At 55.9% G+C, this 16823-nt stretch overlaps 1 protein-coding gene across 1 annotated transcript in view; it reads left to right on the top strand.

Moving 5' to 3' along the window:
* Window positions 1-16823, top strand: part of FSTL4 (follistatin like 4) — a 304947-nt gene that overhangs the window by 253595 nt on the left and 34529 nt on the right. Inside the window, exons 7-8 of the mRNA XM_056124385.1 lie at window positions 2733-2899; window positions 14494-14614. Coding sequence (XP_055980360.1) covers window positions 2733-2899; window positions 14494-14614 — 288 coding nt within the window. The remainder of the gene's footprint in view (window positions 1-2732; window positions 2900-14493; window positions 14615-16823) is intronic.

The following is a 16823-nucleotide window of genomic DNA, read 5'->3' as shown; positions in this document are numbered from 1 at the left end:
GTAAAACCACTGCTCTGGTTAGGGGGCATCTTCCCGGGAGTCAGCCCCTCAGAGTCTCCAGCCCACCCCTGTGTGCCTAACACTGAGCCCTGTACTCCATGTGAGGATGGAGACCCCACAGTGACCCCTGGATTCCTGACTTCCAAACAGCTTCCAAAGAAGATCCTTAAAGCTGGAGCAGGATCCAGGAGAGGGGCCCACCTGTACGCTCTAGTGTCCCCACTCAGTCATTCTGTCCACGGGGGACCCTTTTTGAGCTTATGCTCAGAGTCCAGAGCCTGAAAGTGGGGGGCCCCAGGCCCTTTTCCTTTTATTCTACAAAGACCTCGCTCACCTGAGGTCCAGGATGGGGAAGGACTCACCCAGGGCCCCTTGGCATGTCCCCAGCAGAGTGGGTGTTTAGGGGTACAGAGTCTGGAGCCTCAGGCTGGTGGGGTTGGTCCCCTGTCTTGAAGCCAGAACTGCCCCTGGGGGGCCCACCCTGGGAAGTCCCTTTCTGAGGGGGGTTCTAGGGGAGCAGGAGAACATGGGATGAGGGATGGGGATCAGGGATGGGTTCATCCCACCCTTCAGAATCTTCACAGGGGCTAGGGACTGTTGACATGAATTAAATCCAATAAAACACTCATTTCATTAAACTTTAAATGATCCAAATATTTGCTGCCAGGCTCACATCTGCAGAGTCGCATGCTGATGGCCTGTGAGTACACCGGTGCTCACCTGTGTTCCAGGACCCTCCAGGGAGTGTGAATGTTCATATAGCTTGAGTCAGGGACCCTGCCTCCTGTGTGTGTGTGTGTGTGTGTATGTGTGTGTGTGTGTGTGTGTGTGTCAGGCAGGAGGGGGCCCTCCTATGCACAGGCACAGGCTTTAAAGGAGAGTCCAGTGTCCAGCCTAGTGAGCAGGCCCTGCCCCGCCCAACACCTCAGTGGAGCAGACATTGTTAAACCCAGGTTTAACCCATCAGAGTTGGGGGCAAGCGGCAAAAGTCTAAGTTTTGATCAGCTGCCACCCCCCATCTTCCCCCTCCCCATCTGATATAGGAGGGAGGGGGGCTCAGGAGTTCAGAGAAGGGATTCAAGCGCCACTCCCATCCCCCAACCCACCAGTGCCTCCCAACAGCCCCATCGAGCAGAGGTGGAAACTCAGTGCTCAGCCCTTGGAAGGCTGCCACCTGCTGATGGACAGGTTCACTTTTCTAGTCAAGAAAAACACTTTGGGGAGTGGGTAGGGTGCTTGCCTTGCTTGCAGCTGACCCGAGTTCGATCCCTGGCATCCCCATACAGTCTCCAAGTCCCACCAGGAGTATCCCTGAGTGTAGAGCTAGGAGTAAGTCCTGAGTACAGCCAGGTGTGACCCAAACGAACAACAATCCGAAAGAACCAGGAGGTTTATCAGGGGCGGGAGATAGCAAGGCAGTTACCAGACAGGCTGGCACTGGCACGCACCTGAGCTGGGTTTGATTCCTGCAGTGCATGACCCTCCACTCCCAGCATCGTGGACTGCGGTGGGCAGGCCCCCAGCACTGTCTCGGCGCCTGGGTATTCCTGCACTGCAGGGTCCAGCTGCAGCACAGCCACAAGTCTCACACTCAACGGCTGAAAATCACGACACCCTGAGTCACCACAAAATGAAACCTTTATGCATCTCCATCCCCAGCCACTGTGTGTGGATGGATGCTTGGACACTCAGCTTTTGGCAGTCAGAATCCAATGCCCGCCCCCTCAGGGGGCCTTCTGATACCCCCAGGTCAGGGGCAGCCCCTGCCAGCCCCTAAAAGGAAGCTTCAGTGCACCCCATGGCCCAAGTGGAGGGTCCAGGGACCTTGGGGGAGTTGCCCGCCCCCTGTCACCCAGGAACAGAGAAGACTCTGGCGGTGCTGGAAGGAACCGCTGCCTGGCCTTGTGTGGTCACCACAGTGGGGACGGGGGGTGGGGGGTGCCTCTCCTGGAGCAACTTTGTCCCTTCCTTGTCCCTCACAGCTCCTCTTTCAAGGAGGGGTGTTCCCTGTCCCATGCTTTTCCAGGGGATACAGCCTTATCACGGGGGCCAAGGCATGGTGTGACTCATCCATCAAAGGAGGGGACTGTCTCTCCTTCCCTTAGGTAATTTGGGGTTCAGGACTATCAGCTCACTGAGAAGCTACCCTTATGGGAGGTGCCCTGGTCCCCACCCTGCGGTGGCCAGCCCAGGCCTGCTACAGGGCCCCCGGGACTCCTCAGCAACAGACAGAAGGGACCCTTGGGCCACAGACGGCAGCACATGGAGAGTACACGTGGCTGCATCCGCATCCATCACACCGCCTCATGTGCTCCTTCTTCCTGCCATGGACCTCTGCACAGGGAACCAGCACCCCCACTCTTGGCCTCGGGCACTCACGGGCCAGGCCCAGCCCTCATTAGACCCCGAGCCTATGCTCTAGAGCCCCCCCACCACCACATCTGCTCCCTGGTCCGGAGAGGCCAGCCACTGACCTTGGCAGCCTCTGTTCTGGACTCCAGAATTAGGTCCATTGCCCAGAAATCCCCCTCCCTGAGCTCTTTGCTCCGAAACTCCCTAGAGCATTTCAGATGTGCTGGCCCCACCCCCAGGACACAGGTCCATCTGGTCATCTTGTCCACCTGTCTGTCTCATCTGTCTGTCTTGTCCACACCGCGGGCAGTTCTGAGGGTGCCTGAGTGGCGACCCCACACCAGACCTGTGCCTGAACACCCTCTCCTTTGCCCCTGCAGAGGTGGTTCAGCTCAGCCTGGCCCCCGAGGAGAGGGTCCTTGTGACCACTGTGACCGTGGGCATGAGCACGGTGCTGAGCTGCGCTATCCATGGAGACCTGCGGCCCCCCATCATATGGAAGCGCCACGGGCTGGCCCTCAACCTCCTGGACTTGGAAGACATCAATGTGAGTCCCGGGGCTGGCACTGCCCCCAGGTACCAGCAAGGGGGCGGGGAATTCGGGTGCCGTGCTGAGGCCACAGCGCTTGGTCCTGACTTGCCTCATTTGGGGCTTGCAGTGCTGGGAGTATTAGAGTGCCACCCCCTGAGAGAGAGGGAAGGGGGCAGCCAAAAGCCTGCCCATGCCCAGGAGACCCCACATGTAGGGCTAGAGAGCTCCATTCTGCCAAGAGCTAGCATGGGGGTAGGACGTGAGAGGAGTGGACTGTGTTGCAGCTTGCCCCTGCCCCCCAGCTCAAGGGGAGGCACCATAGGTGGGCACAGCTGCTCTCCACTGGAGGTTCCAACCTCAGTGATCATCTGGCCAGAGGACCCGGGGCAACTCAGTCTCGATAGCCGGGCACAGAAGCAGGTGTCCCCTTGCGAGGGCAGAGGGGAGCTGCTGGTGGGGTGCAGGGCCAGGCAGGAGGGAAAAGAACAGGAGAGCAGGTGAGACAGGGCTCAGGGACCAGACCGGACAGTGGGGTTGAGATGAGACTAAGGCAAGCAGCAGGGAAATCTGGACTTGGGGGAGCTGGGCAGCCCAGGTGGGGGCCCCAGCACCACCTCACACTGGATCTCTGACTTTGAGCAGTTTTGGGGAACAATTTCTTAATCCACTCGACCCTCAATGGGTCAATCTGTTAGAAAAGTCACAGTAGCAGCAACTCCCTTGAAGACTAAACGTGAGTACGGAGGGGTGTTGACTGGCCCCAGGTCGGCACAAGGTGAGGGGGAGACGGCTTCTCAGAAGCCCACATTAGAAGATAGTAATATCAACCACTATCTTCAGGTTGATATCGGCCACATAGGGCCTCCCAAGGTGACTCCCCATTGCTCACAGAACTGCAGCCATGCAAGTCTCAGGTGAAGATCCTGGGTCCTTAGATCCTCAAGGTCAGCCTCAGAGAGGGTAGCTTGGCCCTGAGAAGGAAGACCCAGGTGACCAGCACCCGCTACCACCACTGAGGTGATCGGAGAAGGAGCTATCCTGGGCTCTGTGCACCCCCAAAAGATATATTCAGGCCACTTTGCCAAAGCATCCTTCCAGCCACCAGGCCTGAGGGAGCCACCCTAGGTAGTGAGCTCCCCATCTATGGAGGCATACTAGCACCAGTCGTGCCCTGCTCAGGGATGCTGCTTGCCTCAAGGCAGCTCAACCCCGTGGCCCCATGGGTGTCTTCCCACCCTGAAACTGCTTTATGGGGGGAGAGTGTGGAGCTCTGTAGGACCCCCAAAGTTGGGATGCTGCTATTCTCTGGGCCTTGGGTGCACCCTGAAGAAGATGGAGGGAGCAGAGGGAGGAGGGGCCCACCCTGGAGGTCCCACCTGGCAGAGCTGGGCAGCAGGGCCACTGCCATCCTTGACACCTGACAGGACTATGTCCCTGAGCAGAACCTGTGGCCCAGAAAAGGATGACCAGCAGTTTTGTCATCTGGCCCTTAGGGGACCAGGGCACATCCAGGTCTTGGCCAGGGCAGGCAGTGTCCTGTCGGAAAGAGGACAGTGAGGGGTGTGCATACACATGTGTTGGGGCACACAGGTGGGTACTCAAAGTAGAGTGTCCACATTCACTGTGTTGGGCGGGGGTGATGGATTCAGGACTGTCTGGCGTCATGGGCAATTCTTGGGGTTCTATTTAAAGACACCAGAAAGAAAGGCCGAGGCAGAATCCTCTTAATGCACTTGCCATCAGTTAATTAAATTACTTTGAGTGTTTTTTCCCCTCCCTCGAACATGCCTCTAGCACCAACTCAATTGCATTTCTACTTTTCTCAGTGAGGTTAGCAATTTGGGTAATTGTGGGTGCAACTGGAGATTAATGGCCTCTCGTTACCTCCTGGGGAACACTTGCTGCTCATGGCCAAGTCAGCTTCCTGCTAACAGGCAGGGCCCGGCACTGCTCAGAACCCACCGTGCAAAGGTACAAGAAAGGATGGGGGTCCTTAATTAAAGCACACAGTAAATGCAAACACATGCACATGCATACACACATGCATGCACATACACACATGCCCCCGCCTGCATGTATGCACATATATACATGCATAGACATGCATATACATACACGCGTTCATGCACATGTGTGCATATATACATGCATACGCACATGCATGCACACATATGTACATGCACATATACATGTATGCACATACACATGCATTCCCATACACACATGTCCCTTCTCTTCCTGTGCACATACACACATGTATGCACATACACACGCATCCCTGCCCCCTACAGGGTAGGGCCAGGAGGCAGCACTTTGTGGCAGGGACAGACAGAAGGAGCTGGGTTTTTTTTTTTTTGGGTCACACCCGGCAATGCACAGGGGTTACTCCTGGCTCTGCGCTCAGAAATTACCCCTAGCGGTGCTCAGGGGACCATATGGGATGCTGGGAATCGAACCCGGGTCAGCCACGTGCAAGGCAAACGCCCTACCCACTGTGCTATTGCTCCAGCCCCAGGAGCTGGGTTTTAGTTTCAGCTTTGCCACTTATTAAGCCTGGTAAGAGGACAGCTGTCTGCTCTGAGCCTCAGTTCCCCACTCTGCAGAGTGGGCATGAGCTCTTGTCTCCTGGTTATGGTGAGGATGAAATGATGAGGTTCTTGGAAGGTTCTATGCATATAGCGTTCTGTGCTATTATCACTCATTATTATTGCTGCCACTGTTAGCCCCATGGCAAGCAGGAGCCAGCAGCCCAGTGAGGCTCCCCAGTCCGGCAGATAGGATCCTGGGGTGCCCCTTCAGCCTGCAGTCGGGGACCAAACACCAGCATGCATGTCAGCCAGCTGCAGGAGTGCAGCTCAGCTGTGGTTTTGCCTGGTAGGAGTGGGGGTGCTGTGTGTGAGAGGCACAGTGCCCCCAGGCCAGCCCCCTACAGATGCTCATCAGTGGCAGCCCATCTCCAGGAGCATGAGGGAAACATTCCGAGGAGGGAACCAGGCTGGAGAGCAGACAGCCAGGCCATCCAATTCAAGGGCCCCTGCCAGGAAGAGCTCAAGAGCTACTCCTAGTTCTGTGCTCAGAATTTGCTCCCAGCCATCCTTGGGGGAACCATCCAGTCCCAGGACTTAACCCTGGGTGCCTGCGTGCAGAGCAGGTGCTCCAGGCCTGGGCCCACGAGGAGAACGCGATAGAGTCTGACTTCATGGGGGGTGGGATCTCCACGTCCCTCACCAGAGGTATGAAGGCGTTGTAGCGCAGCCCCTGCTGTCAGAGCTGACAGTCAGCCTTCATGGCACATCTTCATTACCACGGACCAGGAAGCCCACCAGCCTGTAGAACACCCGGGCGGGAACATGAGAGCCAGGGAGGTGAGGGGCTCCTCTCCTTGTCACTTAGATGAGACACCTTGATTGGCAACAACGCACTAATCACTTCTCCACTACTCTCTTAATGAGAAGCTTTCCTGGGCAACAAAATATTAATTTGTCTTGTCTTATCTATTAAGAATTCTGTTAATGAACTCCGTCACAGATCCATTACAGAAAGCCGTCCTAATGACACATGTAATTAAACTTTTCTGACTTGCCAGCATCAAGGAAGCCTCGAGCATCAGAATCATCTTTGATCAGAAGGAAAACACACCCCTTCGCCTGGAGCAGTCAGGGTCCCTGGGAGCCCCAGCTCACCTGCCATCCCCGAACTTCCCGAACCTGACTCTGGGCTCCCTCCCGAAACACACATTCCTGCGCACACACTGTGACAAAACCCCAGAGCAAGGACGGTCTCATGACCACACACAGGGCTGCTGGGGCAGGTTCCATAGCAAGGGGTGGGGGGGGCGGCGCTAAAAGAGTCCTGGGTGGGGTAGTGGGGTGAGGGGGAATGGCGCAGAACAGGACTAAGAGAGCCTGGGGTGCCAGCGGGGGCGGGAATGTGGCATGTGCTAGACCCTGAACATGAACATCAAGAATCTAGGTCATTTCCTGTGGGGCTGGGGACCCCAAGAGGAGCTGCCAGGTCAGTGTGTTTAATGGGACTCCTGGGCTCCTTCCAGTCACAGATCTAACATGCACCCAAAGTTACAGGACCCAGAAAGGAGGGCAGCAACACGTCTCCCCCACCCCACTGCCCCCACACTGCTCCTCAGCTCTCTCTTCCTGCTAACCTCTTCCAGAGCACCTTCAGATTGGAGCAGATCTCCCATCCAAGTGTCCCTCAGATTCCCTGTGGACCTGGTATACTTTCTGGAGGTGATTGAGGTTGGCTGAGGTGACCCGTCTCCTGAGACCTCCCTGTACCCTCATCCTGAGACCTCCCCATACCCCCCCTCCTGAAACCTCTCCTGTACCCCTCTCCTAAGGGCTGAGCCAAACAGAGTTCCCACCCCAGCCTTATGCTCAGTGCTTTGAGGTTCAGGGCTGAAAGTGCTCCCCTTGCTCAAAATCTGAACTGGGTGAAGGATTCCAGGTCTCACCAAGCAGTGTCCCTGTCTGGGCTGGGGGCCAGCACGCAGACCTGTCAGCTGGGGTACATGGGTGAGGAAACGTTTTCCCATTGTGTTCTTTGAAATATATATATTTAAAAGCCTGTAGCCATCCCAGTGTGTTTCAAATAACTTGAAAGCACCCCTTTTTGTTGGTTTTTCTTTCACCAAACCTCCGTGTTTGGGGCATTGTCGGCAGGCAGAATACAGTGATAAAAGCAGAAAAACAAATCCCATTAGGACAAAGTATTTATGCTGGTGTTTGAAGGATGTGTTAAAAGGTTCCCTTTACCCCCATGCCTAAATGGTGTAAAACCAGGAACAAATAATTCTAATGAAGCATACGCTCCCAGCCAGTTCTTTGGAAGTGAGTTATTAAAAAGCCCCAAAGAGAATGATTTAGGAGCTCATGACTCATTTGATTTTTATTGTCTTCATCGGCACCAGTCACGAATGCATTGTGAGAAAGATGAGAGGCGTTTGATTAGCACAGAGAGCTGTTTGCAACGCCACAGACAGTGGTCGTAGCTCCTGCATTAAAATAATCTCATTAAACGCTTGGGTACATTTTGTTTTAAAATCTGGGAAAACACTAGAGTGAAGCGCTCGGAGCCTTCGGCCACTCCTCTCTGGCTCAGGTCTAAACCCCTGGCTCACAGGCACAGCCAATTGCTCCCAGATGGACTGTGGCTCCAGTCTCCTTTGCTGACCTTTGCTTCTCAGTGGCTCCTACTCTTCAAGTCCTGGTTCAGGGCTTCCCTGGGGCTCAAGCACCAGTTCTAGACCCTGGTTCCTCCAGAGAGACCTGCTCCAGCTTCCAGCCCCAGAACCCTGACTCCTGCAGGGGCCAGAACCTGCCCAGTCCAGTTCATGGACCTCTTAGGAAGGTCCTCTCCCGAAACAGAAGCAAAAATCCCACAGGCCCAAGAGCAATTCTTAGAAGGGGGGTGCTGAGCCCAAGGGTCGGCACCTGCTTAAACCATGGGGTTTTGTAGCTTTGGACCATCTCCCTGCAAAAAGGCCGCATCTCAGACGATGAACAGAGACACACAGCTCAGTCACGCTCCCACCCACAGTGGATAAAGAGTTTGCAACGCCAGAGCAGGAGAAAATTCCTGATCACAAGCCTTCTTGCTCCCTGAAATGAGCCTTGAAAGGAAAGTTAATCACATCCTCCCCGGAGAGCTGCAGGGATGGCGAGAATGCCAGGCGGCTGTCAACTGCGTGTGGGTCGGGCTCCAGGAGCTGGGCCTAGGGACTGCTGATCCAGGCCCCGAGATGGAGCCGCAGGCTGGGGGGACTTGGGACTGTAGCTGAGTGCCACCACCATCCCGCCTGTGTGGTCACGTAGCTCTGCCAAAGCACATGTGGGATCAGGGCCCCGTCTGGCACCCCATGAGCTGCACCCATCAAATGACACCCTGGGGGTCCTGCAGAGCATGAGAATAGGGTTCCCGAGCTGAGCATTGCGAGGACTGAAATCGCTCCCAACCACCTGCTCGGCACCCACCTCCCTGGCTTAGGGTCCTGGGCTCTGGGTTAGGGCGCTAGTTCCGAAGGCAGACACACAACCTCCTGCGTGAAGTCAGCTGCAAGTGCAGCAGGTCCCACTGTGGACTCAGACTCAGCGTGTGCTGGGAGACTAAGGAGCAGCCTCAGACGCCTGGTGTCCCAACAAAGGAGGCAGAATAAATGCCACTACCCAACTCAGGACCAAAGAGACAGTCCAGAGTTAAGGCCAGGTCTTGTATGCAGCCGACTGTGGTTCGATCCCCGGCCCCGCATATGGTCCCCCAAGTCAGGAGTGACCCCCAAGCACCACTACTGGGTGTGCTAAGAAAAAGGCAGCAAGGGAAAGACTTGCCCGTCCTCCTCTGCAGGCTGGGTGGAGGGAGGCTTCGGAGAAGGTAGTCACACAGCAGCCCTCTCTGCGGGGGCAGGGAGGGGATCTCCTTTGCTTTTCCATGGAGATGGCAGAACTTCAGTGTGGGACCCTCTCTGTGCAGTGCCTTCCCTGACGCCCCCACTGACCTTCCCATCCTACCTCCTGGGGTACCCCTTATTTCAGCTGAGCTAAAGAGGCACCTGAAAGTCAGTGTGCCCCCTTTTCCCCTGTTCTCCCACAGTGCAGAAGGCGTATTGTCTCATTTAACAAGCCTCTCTGGCATCTCCTCTTTTCTCTCTTCCTTTTATTTTGGGGTGGGGGTGGGGGTCGTGAGGGGCAGGTAGGGCCACAGCCAGTGGTGCTCAGGGCTTACTCCTGGCTCTGCATTCAGGAATCACTCCTGGCGGGGCTCAGGGGACCTTCTGGGGTGCTGGGGTGGAAGCTTTCCTGCTATGCTTTCCCTCCTGCCCAGACAGACCCTGGAGTTCGATTGCCCCCTCCTAGAGGTGGCACGAGACACATTAGTACCCAGCCTGGCCAGAGAATTACACAGAGAAGTCCCCACAGAGGCCCTGGACTGGGTGCCTGCAGTATCACTCATACTCCCTCTGCCATTTGCTGCCCTCCTGGCTGGCCCCAACCTGTGAGCCTTCAGGGAGTCTGAATTTACAGAGTGTGCCCAAAGCCCCCCTCCCAAGCCACACAGAGGGTCTGTGGCAGGAGGCCCCTCATTTGCCCAGAAGCTCAGTGTCACCTTTCAGTAACGGAGGGCAGGACTCTGCCAGAAGCTGTACATCCAGGGAATATGCCCCATTCACTGGCCCATACTGAGCCCATGATTCTTCAGGCATATGAGGGCCCCTCAGAGGAGACTGATCACTTAGGCAGTCCCAGAGGGCCAGTGGCCACATACTCTCTGGGGCCAGCAGTGCTCCCCTCAGTCTTCATCTCCTGTCCATCACTCCGGAACGGAGCAAATTTCAGGCCCATGCCAGGCCCCTCACTGCAGCTTCGCCCTCACGTTACACTTCAACCACGGGGTTCAAGTGACTCCAGTGACTTGAGCTTGACCCCTTCCGGGCCCAGGCTGCTTCCTGAGAGCATTCGGTGAAGGACAGGACCCAGCAGGGGGAGGAAGAGACCGAGAGTGCGGTGGGGGGGGCGGGGGAGGGCAGGTGGGGAGCGGGAGCCCGGCGTTGGCAGGGCCGCAGGCACACATGTGTTTGGCGTGTGCCACAGGGTGGCGTGGTCACCCACTGAAGGTGCGGCTGCTTCTTGCTTGGTCGGGACCACAGTCGTGGGAGTCGCTCGAATTCAGTCAGTGCTGAGCCAGACGGGGAGTCAGGATCTTCTGTGCCCCTGTCCCATCAGGTCAGCTGTTAGTGATGTTCTAGGGGCCAAAAATACACCTAGCTCTGGGGGATCCACTCTCCATCCTTCCCACAGAGTGTCAGAGGTCCCCAGAGAGGGGAACTCTGAATCAGGGTGTCTACAGCGAGCTGGAGCCTGCACTAGCCATGGCATCATTAGCCCCAACCCCTCTGTCAGCACATCCCGGTGTGGGATATTAGTGACTAAGTGACTAAATCTTCCAGCCTTGACAACTTAGTTTCACGTTACTCAGATCTGACTCATGGGTGTCACTATGACAACCCCCCACCACTTCTCCGCCCAGACATTATTTAATGCTCAAGTCTCGCTTAATTACTTTATTAAGGGCCAGTACTTAGAAAATAGCTTCTTAAAAGGTGAAATCCATGTCTTTAAGTAAAATTGTCTCTTTCCCAAAGATGGATGGGCAGACGGCACAAAGAATGGTCTAATCTGGCATCTGTTTATTTCTCAGAGGAACCTTGATTTCGCTAATACATTTCTATGCATCAGAACAAAAAGAAAGCCATCCATAAAAAGACAATTACAGAGATGCAATCAAGCATTGATAGCCGTATTCAGACACATCGCTGAGAACATTCGGGAGAGAAAAGATTGCAGGTTTAGTTTTCTGCAGCTTCTTATAAATCAATTTTTAAAGTAATTTCCTCACATCCAATGAGGTAAATTTGATTTCTGTAGCCAGTATTCATGTTCTAGAAAACAATATGCACTTTGTTCTATAATTATACAATGCCTTTTGTTTTAGCCCAGAGACATTATTTTATTTATTACAGAGTCAGTTTCTCCCCAGAGCGTCAGTCACAGGTTGGGATTGAGTGAGTTGCTCAACTTAAAAGCCCCGCTCAGGTCCTCAGAGCATGGGGAAGGCAGATGGCGGGCCCCGGTGGCTGTGTGCAGCGTAGACAAACAGCTGCAGTTTTCCTTCACTGCCTGGTGCCCAGCGTGGCCTCACGCCTGTCCATCTCCACATGCCTAGGCCTGAGGGGAGGGTGAGCACACAGACTGAGACAGGACACCAGTCTCTGCCCTTCCCGCAGCTGCCACATTTTAACCCTGTGAGATGGCCACACGGGGACAACGGTCATGCATGTTAATGCAAGTGGAGACATCTCTGGGATCAGCCTTGTGAGATGGGTGAATAGAAGCGCAGCTGGTCAGTCATCACACCCAGAGAATTGCTCAGAGCTCTGCGGCAACCCTGGGACCACCATGAGCTGCACCTCGCTGCCCCTGACTTAGAGTTGCATCCATGGCAGAGTCAGGCCTCCCGGGAGCTCCCAGACTACCTGGTCCTCAGAGAAGTCCAGCAGAGGGCTGGGGGGCGAGGCTCAGACAGCAGGGAGCAGGCCAGACTGGGAGACCATCATGGGGTGTTGCTGATGCTGGGTGGAAGGAGCCAGCGCGGGGCTGAGTGAGTGGGGAGTGTGCAGAAGTGGCCCCCGAAGAGAAGCTGGTGCCTTTGCTAGGAGGGTTTCTTTCCCCTAAGGATGTCCAGAGTGGGCTACTGGGGGTGTCTCAGCCCACACACACTACAGGCCGTGCCTCAGGCTACACGCTACCGAGGCCACCCTAGAGCCTCCCATGAAGAAGGGTGGTGGGGTATAGGCTCCGGAAGGTGATATGGAAGGCCATGGGCAGGGTTCCGGTGGACATCACTCGTTTGCACTTCTGGGTAGAGTCATCCAGAGAGCCCTGCATGGGAAGTGGGTAAAGGAGTCCCAAGGTGGGGCCTGCACCCCACCTCCCTGCCCTCTTCCCCTTCCACCCCAGGCTCCGGGTGGAAAGCTTTTGTTCAGACTTAGGTGTGGACATGAGAAATAACTTAGCCCAGAGACCCTTCACCTGGGAACTGACAGTTGACTTTCCCTAAAGGTTGACCTCTGAGTCCTCTGTGATTCGGATGCTGAAGCAATCGCGAGCTGGAACTGGGTTTTCCCTATGGAGGCTGCCAGCATAAATGCAACTGGGCTTTTCCTGGGACCAGAGAAGGGTCTCAGCATCCCGCCTCAGTGTTGGAGTCTGCCCAGAGCATGCTGGAGAGGGCATGTGCCCTGGAGCCTGCCCCCTCCTGCCTCTGCCCCTACCTGAGCCCCAGGACACAGAGAAGCACCTTTATAGGAGAGAGGTGGTGAGCAAGGCTGAGGCAGGGAGGATGGACAGGAACAAGGGTTCGAGCTGCCCCCAGGACACCCTTGGACACTGGCTAGTGGCACCTCCCACCTGAATGCTTATGTGTGAAAGGGAAGCTTAGAAAGAATATGGGGCAGGAGGAATTGAGGGGAGCTCCAGGGAGACCAGAGGCGCATGTTCTGTCAATAATAGCAAGATCAGAACCAGAAAGATAGGACAGATATTAAGGCACTTGGGCCGGAGCAATAGCACGGCAGGGAAGGTGTTTGCCTTGCAAGTGGCTGACTTGGGTTCGGTCCTCGGCATCCCTTATGGTCCATCCACCAAGCACCGTCAGGAGTAATTCCTGAGGACAGAACCAGGAGTAAGAGCATTGCTGGGTGTGACCTCCCCCCCCCCACCAAAAAAAAAAGACATTAAGGCACTTGCCTTGCAAGTCATTTATCCTGGTTCAATCCCTGGCATTTGGTTTGATCCCTTGAGCACCACCATGAGTGACCTTGAGCACAGAGTCAGCAGTAAGCCCTGAATACCATCAGGTATGACCCAAAAGAAAAAAATAAATAGCAATATCAAGGCCAGAGAGACAGGTCAAAGGCCCAGCACAGGCTTTGCATGCTGGCAGGCTGGGTTCCGTTCCCAGCACTACCAAGAGTGATTCCCAAGCAACATGCCAAGAATAGTCCCCGAATATGACTAGCTGTGGCCCCCAACTCTAAAAACATTAAATTAAAAAATAAAAGCAATGCCAGTAGCAACACACACACATACACACACTCACATATGCCATCCCCCCACCCCCCATCAGAACAGGTGCCAGGTACCCAAAGGGTAGAGGATGAGGAACCAGGGTCAGAGGTGTTCGCTCAGTGACAGGGTCCAGCAGAGCCCCAAGTCTCAGCATCCTGGCTCTGGGCTGCCCCATAAGGCTGGGAGGGATTTCAGGCCCTCCCCCACCTCTCACACTGCACCCCTGTTGATGGGGCCCCATGTCATCAGCTGATTCCATCCCCACCTTCTGGCGTGAGTGTCTGGGGGAGGGGGTGCCTGGCCACTCCTGCTGGACATACAGACCAGTAAGTCCCAGGGAACATGTAGGGCCCACATGCTCTGCAGGGCCCCTGAGCACCCCATGCCCCCCTGCATCCCACTATGCCTGACACCATACCCCCATAGCCAACGGGGCCTGCAAGCTCCCCAGGCAGGCAGGCCCCCTCCTCTCTCATGGGAGCCCTAGCCCAGGCTGCCTGGGTCAAATTCTGGTCTCTCTGCTTGTTCTTGCCTGCCCTGTTCTCCTCTCTCTCCTCCTCTTCCCTTGGCCTCTGCGCACCTCCACACATTACAGACTACGTGGGGATCCAGGTAGCATCATAATTCTGCTCCACAGACTCCAATTCAGGAGCCAGATTTGACCTAACACCTAGAAAAGATTTGCTCTCTGGCCCTTTAAGGCAACGCTCATTGCCACCGACTCTAACTAAGCTCCGAGAGCAGGTGGGCTCTGGGGATGCAGAAGGCTGAGGGAGCCAGGTGAACCCAACTCTGTCAGTGAGGGAGAGCGTGCTGGCCAGAATAGAGAGAATGTGGAGGCCACGCTGTGAGGCCGAGCCCAGGGAGCCCCGTGGAAGCAGAGGGGACACTGCTGCCCTGCCCTCACTGCAAAGTCCAGCAGGCAGTGGGCTGGCAGAGTGCCCACATCGCTGTCTCCTCGCCATGCAGGACTTCGGAGAGGATGCCTCCCTCTACATCACCAAGGTGACCACGGTCCACATGGGCAACTACACCTGCCATGCTGCCGGCCACGAGGAGCTGTTCCAGACCCACGTCCTGCAGGTGAATGGTTAGTAAATGGCTCCATGCATGTCCCCTCCCAGCGGTCCCAAACACTAGTATCTGTCTTCTTAAACATCTGGGCTCTCAGGAATTAATGGGGGTGTCGGGGGTAAGGAGACAGCCTGTCCTCCCCCACCCAGTGCCACAGGATGGGAGGCAGTGGACCCCGTGATAGTAGTGGGATGCCGGCTCCTCCCGGGCTGGCGGCTGGGTTCCTTGGCGTCTCCCTCCCCACGAGGCCCAGCTCAGAGGAGCACAAGTGGCTTGGGAGGTTTTTCTGAGATTCTCAGCACCCTGCACCCTGCCCCAGATGGGGCCTGGAGGGAACAAGCCCCTTCTAGTTACACCAACTGTCCCGGCCTCCAGAGTATGCGGCACCTCTGCTACTCAGGCCCAGGGGTCTTTCCAGTCAGTGTACTGTGACCCTCCTGTGTGGGACAAGTTTCTGGGTAAGGACCTACTGGGTGACACCCTGGTAGGTATCCTCACCGTGGGCTCCTGCCCTCACACTGACAGCCTGGGACATCCCCTCCCCCACTACCCCAGGGCAGTGGGAAGCTTCCACCATGGTGTGGAGGGTGGAATTCAGGTAAGGCAGGGGGCCCAGTGCACAGGGTGGCGGCAGCAGCGGGACCCCCAACCCGTTCCAGTCACCCGCTTCAGGGTTTGTACTTCTAAAGTCAGCCAAGCATCAGGAGTAGTTTTCTGGCGAGAGTTCTTTCTGCTTATGTCTGGGATTCAGGGTCAGGAGCTGTTTAACAAGGCCTGGGTGAGCTGGCCTGGCCTCTGTGTCCATCCATGGCAGGTGGTAGGGATTTTCCAACTGTGCTTGCCTAAACCACATTTTATTACTGTCCCTCTTGTGCGGGGACCTACTTGCCCTTTGCAGTTTCATGTGTTCATGTGTTGAGTTGGTTCCAGGCCCATGTCAACACCCCTGAATTTCACCAAGAAAAAAGCCCAGGGTTTCTGAACTTCCTGGGTGAGCCAACTCAGCTGGGATTCAGAGGCTGGTCTGGGTGCGGTCACAGATGGGAAAGAACTCTGCAGGGAGAACACTGTGTCACCTTTAAAACTGGCATGTGCGAGATCAGTACCAGGAGGTTCACTCCATGGCTTGGAGACCAGCCGCACAGGCTAGGGGAAAAGGCAGCTCAGACAGAGAAGGGAGCACCAAATAAAGGGTGTTGGGAGGATCCTCCCATGATGGGAGAAGCATGCTGAAAGTAGACTATAGACCAAACATGATTGCCACTCAATGCCAACCACCACCAGCACAGCGATGTCTGCTCCAAAGGGGTTGCCTGGGCCTGCAGGACCCTAAGCTGCCACTCCTTCCTGCTGGGATCCCAGAGGCCAGCCAGGGGCTCTTCATTGCCCAAAGGCTTAAGGGTCAACTGCCATAGGCATGTGGGGACACCAGACTCTGTGCCAGACCCCACCTCATGCCATTCCTCACTGGCCCCCAGACCCCTCCCACCCCTGCGTCTGTGCCCACTAACCTGCTCCCTCTAGGGAACTTCAGACTAAAGTTCCCTCTTTGCTGCCCAAGGCCCTGGTCGGCCAACCCAGGAAGTGGACCAGAGGTTTTCTAGAAGTTCAGGTCAGTGTTGGGGATCTAGGGAAAGAAGTGATGGCAGTGAGTGAGGGAGTGGCATTGTTCAATGAAGAAGCAAGAAACAAGGAAGATGGGGACCACACAGCGTGTCACAGGCCGGGGTGGGGAGCACCCAAATTCTGGCAGGAAAAGCAGATGTGGGCCCCAGGCCAGCACATGGCCAGCCTCTGACAGAGAATCTGGAGATTTGGGGTGTAAAGCAGTGGGTGGGTGTTGAGTCAGCACTGACCCCTCTACCCCGAAGCAGGTGGGCTGCACATGTGACCTGGTGTCACCCCATTCCAGGTGGGGCCCCGTGGGTCACTGTGCAGACCCCCGAGTCTGTCCCGATTCCCTCTTCCCATGGGGAGGGGTGACTGTGCCATGGCACCCAGAGGGGCCACCATGGACAGAGAGGCTGGGGAGAAAGCGGAGGAGGGGTCATGGGTCAGGGACCCATGCATGCCCCCCAGCTCATGTCTGACCAGGACTTACAACCTCAGACACACACACAGGAGCTGGTCCCAGATGGCAGATATGTTGGGGGCCTTCACACCTGGGCTGCCCAGCCTGGAGCAGGGGCCAGGTGGGGGCTGCCCCAGCCAGGACATAGCACACA

This window comes from Sorex fumeus, unplaced genomic scaffold, assembly GCF_029834395.1.
Source record: "Sorex fumeus unplaced genomic scaffold, SorFum_2.1 ptg000051l, whole genome shotgun sequence".
Lineage (NCBI taxonomy): Eukaryota > Metazoa > Chordata > Mammalia > Eulipotyphla > Soricidae > Sorex > Sorex fumeus.
This window is presented reverse-complemented; position numbering and strand designations above follow the sequence as displayed.